The sequence below is a fragment of the Leishmania major genome, chromosome 36 (genome assembly GCF_000002725.2).
Source record: "Leishmania major strain Friedlin complete genome, chromosome 36".
NCBI lineage: Eukaryota > Euglenozoa > Kinetoplastea > Trypanosomatida > Trypanosomatidae > Leishmania > Leishmania major.
The window spans coordinates 2,668,266-2,678,485 of NC_007287.2; the positions used below are offsets into that span (position 1 = coordinate 2,668,266).

The window sequence follows — 10,220 nt, forward strand, 5'->3', positions numbered from 1 at the left end:
AGGTCACACACTGCGTAGTCTCGCTTCATCAGCGCCGTAAGTCACGGCGATGTGGGCTCCCATGTGTCACTCCCTCTCCATGTAGATAGCTGATGCGCATGACGCAAGAACGACGCACCCAAAACACACCCGTCTCGGCGCGAAGTGATTTGAAGCGCCAAGAAAGTAAAGCATATTATTTACTCGTTTTCCACACTTTGAAGTCGGTGGGCAACTGTCCATTCTGTGACTACAATGCGCTCTTTCCATGTGGCCGCTGTTGTGACTCCTTCACCTCTGTCATCGACGTCGTCGTCTTCTGGGTCATCGCCGGTACCGCCTTCCGCGGCTGAAGAACAAGGGCGTAGTAGAAACCAAAAAGGCATCTCTGCTCCTCCTTGATATCGTACAGCATGCTCTCACGAATCCACCCGTGATAGTCGTGTACAAAAGACATACTGCTGTTTGTGGCGTTGCTGAACCACCGAGCCAACTTGATCAGTCTCGGGTACGCTGACTTCCCGACATCCATGACAAGAAACACCCCATCCTCCTTTACGTACTGTGCTGCGGAATCAAAGAGATTGCGGGCCTTGCTTTCGTTCTGGTTGAGCAGCTCGTCACGAAGAAGGACACAATCGTACTTTGAAAAGCCCGGTAGCTGCGTATCTGCACGCAGAACGGTGGCGAAGTTCACCGTGCTGCCCACCCAGTTATGATCGTTTCGGACCATAAAATCCAGCGTCATGGCACGCCGCCGCTTCTCCTGCTCAGCTTCTGAAAGCGCCACATCTAAGCGGTAGTGACCGTCGTCTACAACCTTCTCCTCGATTAGAAACTCAACGCGAACAGCCTTGGACATCTCGTACAACGCTACGTCCTTGCTGTCATAGAGCTTCGGAGAAAGGTCAAGCACCTTCCCGTGACAATAGTTTCGGTACACCCGGCGAACACATCGATAGATGAGAAACTGCGGAAGGGCGCTTATGCCTAAGAAAGCAGCGACACTGACGATAGACGTCACGAAGAAGCGATTTCTGCCCTCGACAATCTTGTCGTACTTTTCCTTTGGTACCTGGACGGGCTGGTACGAGCCAGCAGCTGCGGGTTCAAGCTTGGGCCTCGCACTGCTGCCGCTTCGAAACATTGTATTTTGCTTTTATGCACGGAAGCCCGTACCGAACACGTGTCAAGAGCAGAGTTCATGCTGAGGCCAAAGGGTGACACAGACATGGAAGTGAGAGGAAGAAGCAGAAAGGTAGACCGTGACGATGATGGGAGCGCCCGTCAGAGTAAGGTGCTCAAGATCCTCCGCTGTTGAAAAAGCAAGAGAGAGAGAGAGCACAAATAGAGGAGCACTACGCCGCCCCCGCCCCTATCTCGAGGAAAGAAGAAGGCGTGACGATAAGCTGCGCCGTCTCGAGAGGCCTTTCACAGCGAGCTCTGGGCCCGTCATGCACTCCGCTACAGCACGCAAAAAACGCGCTGCAAACTGGACGAGTGCCGGATGGGTCACCGCGGCAAGCACCCATCGCCGAAACCCACTGACGCTGCAGCCAAGTCAATTTGCAGGTCGGATAAAGAAGGGCGACGTGACAAAGCCCGTCCCGACGTGCGGCTTGCTGGACATAAAAACAGTTTTAGACAAACGTTACCTTAAACAACCCTCCTCAATCATTACCTTGCACTCAAGCCACAGAGTTCAAATACAAGTAGAAAAGGGGCCAACGTGAGACAATCACAAGAACAACGAGCCGCGTGCCGCCCCCAACAAAACAAAGGCTCAAAACAAACCTGTAAAACACACACAAAAAAGCAAATGAGGCGACTCGCTTTCTGTGTGCTTTCCTTTTTTCCTTTTCTTAGCTGTTAATCACACATCTCCGCCGTCACCCAGCTTGCGGCATGTAAAAGCTACTGTATTGCCACTTCTTTTGTCGCCTTCGCCTGCCCAACATCCACACCTTCAGAGGCTTAGCGGCTGCCACGGCCACGTCCGCCAGCGCCGCGCACCCCGGCACCGCCCCTACCACCGGCCATGCCACCGCGACCGCGGCCACGGCCACCGTTCGCACGGAGGCGGCTCTCGCAGTGCTTCGCCAGGTTGGAGATGCTCTCCGACGTCCCTTTCACCAAGTGCTGGAGGCGCGTCGCGTTATTGCGGTCCAGGTACAAGTACGCGTCATCGCGGTCCCAGTACGCGCTCAGCGTTGTGTTCTCTGACAGTATTTCGTTGACTGCACGACGCACGTCGCTTTCCTCCATGTCAAACTTGATGGCCAGGTTGACGACAGACATGGTGGAGAAGTTCGTGCGGTTCGTGTAGCAGAACACAAGCAGCGCAACCTCCTTCAGCCTCTGCAGATACCGTTTGCGCGTCTCCTTGCCCAATGGAAGGGTGTCGAATGTGGTCATCGCCTCCACCTGCTCCTTGGCACCAATGTAGTTGCCAGCCTTCAAGTGCTCGTAGGCAACGGCCACCTGCTCCTTGAAGGAGAACGGCTTTCCCATGAGATCAGGGGTACGCGTGACCGTGTTGTACACGTAGCGCTCCATGTGGTTGCGCTCGTACGGATTCTGCGCCTCCATCTTCACGCCCATGAGGAGGCCGGAGAGAACGGACGCCAGCTCCAGCTGCGCGACGGGCATGTGCATGTGGGGAGGAAGAAGCAAGTTTCGGTACTCCATTTCCGCGTGCTCGTCATCCAGCACCGACTTGGGCGGCGGCGACTGGCCGATCAGCACCTGGTTCGACCGGAGGCCCCAAATGGTGCGCAGCAGTTGGTGCGCCGTAGGGATATCGCCCGCGATGAACGCGGCCAACCCGAGCTGGGCAATGGCCCTATTGAGCAGAATAGCCAGCGGGGCATCGGAGACGGCGATGCTGTTCACCACGCCTGTGCGAAGCAGGTAGTCGCGACCCTCGCGGTACAGGCCGCGCAGACCGTACTGGTACGCAACGTGGCATACACCAGACGCTGAGAGTGCAACACTGGGCCTCAGTTGAAGGCTAAGCTTGTGGAGGGCACGGACAGTATCGAAGACAGACTTCGATATGATGGTGAGACTGTCTGTCGAGGAGAGGGAGTCGTAGAAGAGCTGATGAGCCTCCTGACGGCGCTGGCCGAGGATGTCGAAGAGGATGGAAATACACGCCTTCGACGGCTCGATCCTCTTGCGGGCCTGATAGTAGCCTAGGGCCCGATCAGCGAGCACGGCAAGTTCGTTTTCAAAGGTGATGATCTTGAGGTACTCCTGGCTGGCCACCTCCTCAAACTTGGACTTGTTCACTAACTCGGTGTGAAGGTACGTCAAGAAGCCGTGGATGCCGCCAGGCACGACGATGTTGCGTGCATTCACCGACGAGGAGTCCTCGACGAAGCGGACGTTAGTGGCGGCGATCATGCGACTGAAGAACTTGGCACCCCACTTGAAGGCACGCTCCCACGTGTCGGAGCTCACCAGAAGCTTGCGGCTGTCGCGGCGCAGGACAGCCGAGACGGCGATACCCATCGCGGAGATCTCCAGGTTCGTGTATCCCTTGCGAGCACACGCGCGAATCACCTTCTCGACCTTGCCCACCAGGTTCACCTCACGGGAACCGGAGATGTCCTCGAGGATCTGCGCGTATTCGGCCTCTGTCAGCTCCGCGCCGGCATCCTCGTCTTCGTCCTGCGCACCGTCATCGTTCTCTGGACCCTTCGCCAGCTCCTCGAGCTCCTTCTTGTAAAGTTTCTCCGTCTCCTCCACCAATGCGACGAGCTCCTTCAGGCTCTTGAACTCCAAACGATTCGCAAAGTCCTCGCGTCCCTTGCCCTCCAGATGCTCGGCCAGATTCGGCATGTCCTGAAGGCAGTTCTGCAATCCCTGCGGCGCCACCTTGTACTTGCGCACAAACGTATGCACCTCATCGCACATGCGCTTAAACGCCTCGAGCGCCTCACGCCACGATTCATTACCCGCATTGTAGTCAAACGTGTCGCACAGCGCTTGAATAGAGTTGGCCGCCTTCTCCTTCTTGGGAATCACCTCCTGGCGCTCCTCCAGCTCTTCCTCATCGGTCCACTCAAACCAGAAGGGGTTGATCTGCGCCTCCGACACCTCCTCACGGAGCAGGCTCTTCTCCGACTCGCTGTCGCTGTCGCTAGAGCTGATCGCGAAAAAGTTCATCTTTTACGGAAAACAGAAAGACGCGCGGTTCACAGGCAAAAGAAAAAAGTATATGAGCGTTCTGCGTTTGGTACCAAAGTGTAGAGAGAAGGTTTGCCAAGAGGGTGAGAGGGAAAAAAAAAGGAATGCAGAGAAACAGTGCGGAAGCGTGAGGAGGCATTCGACAGACAAGATGCATCTCCACCCGTGCATACGCTTCGTCCAACAGGCCTAAAGCGCGGAGGCGCAAGAGCCAATCTGTGGCGTACAGACCAAAACAGTCCGAGTGGCTCGACTTCTCCAACGCAAACATAATGCTAACGTCCTATTTTTTGCCCTCCACAGTAAAATAGTAGGTCATGGTCATTGAATAGCAGAACAATACCGCACGTGACACACACACAAACAAAAAGACTGCTCTCTTGTTGAGCTACGAGCTCAACTATCTCATCAGTGCGTCCATCATTTGGAGAGTGCTGCTTACACACTTCCGTTCAGCTGCAGCCGCACCGCACTCCATCAGGTTCTCCAGCGACGCTCTGATACGGCGCCACGTGAGTCGCAGCTTTGGAGCATGCAGAAGCTCTGCTCCGTGCCACTTCACCACGTCATGCAGCCTTGCAGCGGCCACGAAACCCTCCTCGGTGCGTAAGCACTCGCAGAGACGCGGCACATACCTGGACAACTGTTCTGGATGCATCGCAGCAACCTCTTCCTCCGTCAGCGCCAAGAACGATTGCTCGGGTGTCTCGAAAAACGTCTGGTCCTCATCGAGGCCCCTTTCCGTTGGGATTAGCCACGACTGAGTGCCACCCAAGAGGCGCACTTGGTTGTTGAACAGCAACACCGCCGCTTTAAGCTCACATGCTGCCTCCTCCACGCTTTGGCGATTCACCTTCTCGACATCCCCGATGCGTCTCAGCAACGTGGCTGCATCCATTCTTTCGTCTTTGTTTTTGTGTAGTTGTCTCGCCGCTTTGCGGGCGCACGTGGGGGTGGGGGAGGGGAGGGGGGCGAACGACACAAGTATGGACTGACAGAAGACTCCTAGACGAAGACGGAAAAGCAGCAGAGAGAAAGTAGTGGAGCGTCACGAGAGCCTTCGCAGATAAGAGACCAACACGTCAGTGCCCCACCTGCTGGGATGGGACAGCAGCACATTCTTCACGAGCGTCGTATCCTCAACAGACTCTGCCACGACAAAGCAACTGTTCACCCCCGCCGATGTGACGGCGACGACACCGGCAATGTGCTTCAGCTTCACCACCACCGCCAGATACGGCGTGTTGCGCACGAGAAGATACTTTGACGGCTTTGTTGCCACAATGTACCCACGAATCGGTGAAGCCGGGGGAGGTGAGACACTCAGGCACAGCGCCCGTCCAAAAAGCGGAAAACCGTCGAGCGATATCAACGACTCCTGTGCCGCCGACGATTCTGTGAAGGAGATCATCGCCCGACCCTCTCGCACGTCCACTACAATGTCCTCCACAGATTGCACCCTCTCGAACACCCTCAACAGCGTGCGCCGAGTATGCTCGACTCCTACGGGAAACGTGACATTAGTCACCTCGATAAACTCCATGTTGTCCGCACTTGTGCTTATTGATCTGCTGCAGGATATTTTTTCGCTTTGACGAGACAAGTAGAATGCCCGCGGGGCCCTGCAAGCGACGCAACAAAGAAGAAACACACCCCAAACTACGGCTATAAGGGATCGCGGCCGCCACTCACGACACAGCCCCGAAGCACAGAGAGCAAAGCAGAAACACCACCAGGAAGAGAAGTTGGCACAGAGAGACCATGTCAGAAAGCAGACTTGACCATCGAGCCTGAAGAAACATGCCGAAGAAAGCGCATTCTCACCCGGCGAGCTGCGCACTTACGAGTTCATACGCTGTTCATAACAAGACCACGTTCCCCACAAACACCCATCTCTCTCTCTTCTGTTTCATAGTCGTTGTTGACCTACCTCATTGTATTTCACACACACACGCAACACAAACAGTCATCAATCCTTCACGACGGCGCGCTGGTCCAATACAGCTTCTCACCCGCAAGGCGCCGCTTCAGCAGTTTCCGCTTCTCCGAGGCGTTAACCACAAGCAGGGGCCCTTGCTTCCCGACGCTAAAAAGAACATCCAAGTCCTGCAGCGCAACCAGGACGTCTTCGACGATAAGACTTGACATCTTGCTCAGCTCCCCCACCGTCACCGGGGAACCTTGTTCACCGAGCGCGAACACGGCAAACAACACCTCCTCCTGCCACACTTTACGAAAAAGGGCGTTGCCGCTCTTGCTAAGCGGGCGTTCAGGAGTGCCGACCATCCCCTCCAGCCGCGCGATATCATAGGACAGCCGGACAAGAAAGCTACCATAGCCTTTTGATCGAAAAGGCGGCAGCACCATCACGCACGATAGAGTGTTCATACAACTCCAGCTGCTCGTCCATTCTTTGCTAAAGTAGCCTACAAAGTGAAACCCCTCATCATCCACCTCGAATAGCGCATTGAACGAGAAAAAATGAACATCATCTAGTGTCACCTTGTCGACGAGAAACAGCTTTGATAACAAGCAAATTCGTCGTGCCATAGCGGCACAATGCGGCTTCCTGCCATCGAGCACGAACACACAAAGACGACGCTCCTCGTCTCTATAAATCTCATCGCCCGGGATCCAAAAGGCATTACTACAACGCTGCAGATGCTGCTGCAAGTGGCCCGCATGCGCAAATGTGTAGAGGCACGAGTCGCAGAGGTAGATGGTGCCTCTGTGATTGAACAACGAGCTTGCGGTGTGCTCCGCCACACCACAAAAAGAGTGGCGCGGTGATACAACTTGGACGGAAACGACGTTCATACCATCACCCCCACAGCCGTCGCATCCGGCGCTGGTGTTCCTTTCTGTCCTGCACGAATCAAAACCGTGAAAAGAGGGGGAAAGAGCAGAGAAGTAGGGCAGCAAGCAGCAAGCTCACCACATTCATCGCCAAAAACACAAAGGTCTGCAGCTGGACGTCCCTGCAAGAGAGCCCGTGACAATCAGCATCGATATTGAGCATTCCACGCTTCTGCGAGAAGCGAAACTCTTGCCACAAGGCCATTCGGCGTGGCAGAATCGTGGGAAGAATAAAGCAAAGCAATCCCTTACCGAGAACGTCCTACCACTGCAAAAGCGAGATTTTAACAGATGGCAGAGATGCGCACACCCTGACACGATATTCCTTTTTGTGTTCCTTTCAATGGGGCGTCCTAGTATAAAAACCCGAAACAAAAGCATAAAAAGCACGAAAGCGAGTCAGCACACAACTAAAAAAAACGTCCTGCACACATGAAAAACTTCATGAAGACAGTACTACCATACCCTACTACGCGTTTAAAGCTTCCGGTACCAGTCTCGAATTCCAGCCACCAGAAGCCCTAATGATGACCGAGGTCGACCGCACCAGAGGCCGGACGATAAACGGCCGGACCAGCAGCGTAACCCTCACCAATATCGAAGGAGAAGTCCCACGGCTTACGGTCCTGGGCACGCCACCCGTAGTCCAGAGCGCTGGGGCCGCCGCCGGAAATATCATCCAGCTTTGACCAGAAGCCGTCCATCATGATTGCGCCCACAAGTAGGAACGGGCCCGTGCAGCACACAACCATCCAGTAATTCTGGCCAGGCTTGTGATACACCTCGCTCGTCCAGTAGCCGACGCCACGTAGACCAAAGTTCGGGCGCGCCTTCGCCTTGCTGTTAAAAGCAAGCATATATGTGCGCTTGCTAACGGAAAGCGCTTGGCGAAACATCATTGCTGGAATGAGTTAGAAGAGCGGCAAAGTGTGTACACTACCTGCAAGAATCATGATCGTCAGTAACGATCCCGAGGAGGTGATGCCATCACAAAAAAAGAAACATATACGTGTATACATATATGTCGAAGATAGAGAGAGGTAGGGTAAGGAAGATAAGAGACTTGCATCTGAAGACAGAGTACTACGAGCAGAGAGCTCAGCCACTTCAGCTTTCATGAGCACCAATCGGAAGAAGAGACACTGTCGATCATTTTCGACGCCAACACCCATCAGTCATCCCGGTGGGAGCAGGTGCACCACAACTATCTTTTACTTCTCCGCGCGCACATCGACGCACCACGCTAAACTACAGTACAAACATATATATTTCAATATTGATTTCTTCTTTGTGTGTCGTGCTTTTCATTTGACCCCCAGCAAAAAAAAAGCAAAAAAAGAGATGAAGCAAAGACAAAATCTAACCCTTCCGGGTGAAGTCTATCCGGTATGAGAAAAAGAAAAGAAACACACCTGCCTTTCCTTGTTCAAAACTCCGCCAACATCCCTCCAGAAGTTTTTCACAGAATTGGCGACTAGGTGTCTGATATCGTTGACAGGAGGATGCTACACAAAAGCAAGAGGGAGAGAAAAAAAAAAAATACAGCATGAAACAAAACAGAAAAAACAAAACAGGCACAAACGAGAAGAACCAAAGCATCGAGACAAATAGACAAGAGAAAGAGGAAAAAAAAAAGAAACACGAAGTGAAAAGCACGAGCTCCCTTAAGAGAAAACACCACAAAGTGCTCTGGTACCACTCCGCCACCATTGACAACATACTTTGGTGCAATCGAAAACTCGTTCGGCTTTTCCCTTTTTGTCCCCTGTTGCAGCAGCAATGTCAACGCAAACTTCATGAAGTTGCATTATTCTTGCGTTTCGACTTTGCAAGGAACTCATCTTGAGTGTCGCACATACCGGTATGTTTTGCAGTAACACGAAACGTGCACAGCAGCGTCAACCTCAGAGACAAAGAGACCCAGAAGAGGTTGGACCGTATCTGGCATCCTGTTTCCTCTATACATACACATGCAGAACAAGCCAGCGTCCATACCTAAGAGCAAAGAGCAAGAAGGGTGTCATACGCACAAAAAGAAAGCTAAGAAGCCAAACGAAAAAGGCGTCGGTACATGAAAACACACACAGAAAAGAGAACCAATAATACGAAAAAAAGAAAACATTCACTATGCGACGCCCCAGAACGGCGTTGCAAACCTCCCTACTCGTGATTGCGAAGTTTCTCCATCCAGATACGGCAGCCGTATTCGCGGTAGAGTTCCTTCAGAAGCTGCACGAAATCAATGCGTGTTCGTGCCTCATAATAAAAAGTCAGCTTCTTCTTGTCAAACTGGTACTCTGCGTACGCGATCTCCATCGGCAGGCCATGCGAACGGGCCTTTGCCTGACAGAAGGCAGCGGCCATCGCCTCAGCATCTTTCAAATCGGTCGCCCAGTAGTCCACTTCGCGTTGAGTTGCGTGGCGCAAAATACTCCCGACAGGGCCGGTGCGTTCCACGTAGGTTTTCTTAGAGTTCGTGTTGATGCGGATCACAACCCCGATATCGATACCTCGGTCACCCTGAACCACAACGTACTGACCTTTATCCACCTCCATCGATGATACAAATTCAGCTTGGTGGCACTTGAACTGCACAAGGCTGTTGCACACCGATGGCCCGCCAGGAGCAGGAGGGGTGCGGTCCTCTTTTTCCTGAAACAGATCCTGCATAGGCAACGTGCAAGCATCTTCCATATCCCCCATCATGTCGGCAGCGGGGTAAGTGCCTGCAGGCAAGCACTTCCACTTGTACGGGTTGTGTTGAGCAACGGTGTGCCGAGCCACTGCAGGGGCTACAGGAGCCACGTTCACCGCCGCGATCTTCCCCTTCAGGGATTGCGGAGGCGTCGCCTGCACATTGGTGATATCTGTCAGTGTAGCAAGCATTTTGAAACGAGGTGTATGAAAAAAAATGTTAAAAAAGACGTGTGCGTGTATGAAAAAAAAACCAAACAGTAGAACTGGTACAAGCTTTGCAATCTAGAAAGGTACAGGGAGTTACAACGCGGAAGAGGTTTAGAACGTGCAAAGCCAGGGCGCCTATAGACCGCTCTGTAACCATGCATTTATATACTGTGAGGTGGGAGGGATCGAATAGCATGGCAAACAAAAAAAAAGCAGAGAAAACAGATAGCACGAGGATAATGAAAGACACATGAGGCGGACTGCTCAGCAGAAGCATCACAGGCGCTGAC

General features: G+C 53.2%; 6 protein-coding genes across 6 annotated transcripts; all 6 read right to left on the reverse strand.

Annotated features, from left to right (window-relative positions):
• Window positions 1–229: 229 nt before the first annotated feature.
• LMJF_36_6970 (conserved hypothetical protein) lies at window positions 230–1,126 on the reverse strand (the record flags this gene model as incomplete). Its single annotated transcript, XM_001687240.1, has 1 exon — window positions 230–1,126. One exon carries the CDS (start codon window positions 1,124–1,126, stop codon window positions 230–232), a length of 897 nt encoding a protein of 298 aa, XP_001687292.1.
• Window positions 1,127–1,953: 827 nt separating this feature from the next.
• On the reverse strand, window positions 1,954–4,149 carry LMJF_36_6980 (putative eukaryotic translation initiation factor 3 subunit 8; the record flags this gene model as incomplete). Its single annotated transcript, XM_001687241.1, has 1 exon — window positions 1,954–4,149. The coding sequence occupies one exon, from the start codon at window positions 4,147–4,149 to the stop codon at window positions 1,954–1,956; it is 2,196 nt and encodes a 731-aa protein (XP_001687293.1).
• A 1,069-nt stretch (window positions 4,150–5,218) lies between these two features.
• LMJF_36_6985 (putative U1A small nuclear ribonucleoprotein) lies at window positions 5,219–5,713 on the reverse strand (the record flags this gene model as incomplete). Its single annotated transcript, XM_001687242.1, has 1 exon — window positions 5,219–5,713. One exon carries the CDS (start codon window positions 5,711–5,713, stop codon window positions 5,219–5,221), a length of 495 nt encoding a protein of 164 aa, XP_001687294.1.
• A 434-nt stretch (window positions 5,714–6,147) lies between these two features.
• On the reverse strand, window positions 6,148–6,987 carry LMJF_36_6990 (putative acetyltransferase; the record flags this gene model as incomplete). Its single annotated transcript, XM_001687243.1, has 1 exon — window positions 6,148–6,987. One exon carries the CDS (start codon window positions 6,985–6,987, stop codon window positions 6,148–6,150), a length of 840 nt encoding a protein of 279 aa, XP_001687295.1.
• Window positions 6,988–7,547: 560 nt separating this feature from the next.
• Window positions 7,548–7,925, reverse strand: LMJF_36_6995 (cytochrome c oxidase subunit I; the record flags this gene model as incomplete). The annotated part of the gene is made up of 1 exon (XM_001687244.1): window positions 7,548–7,925. The coding sequence occupies one exon, from the start codon at window positions 7,923–7,925 to the stop codon at window positions 7,548–7,550; it is 378 nt and encodes a 125-aa protein (XP_001687296.1).
• Window positions 7,926–9,186: 1,261 nt separating this feature from the next.
• On the reverse strand, window positions 9,187–9,912 carry LMJF_36_7000 (conserved hypothetical protein; the record flags this gene model as incomplete). The annotated part of the gene is made up of 1 exon (XM_001687245.1): window positions 9,187–9,912. The coding sequence occupies one exon, from the start codon at window positions 9,910–9,912 to the stop codon at window positions 9,187–9,189; it is 726 nt and encodes a 241-aa protein (XP_001687297.1).
• Window positions 9,913–10,220: the final 308 nt, after the last annotated feature.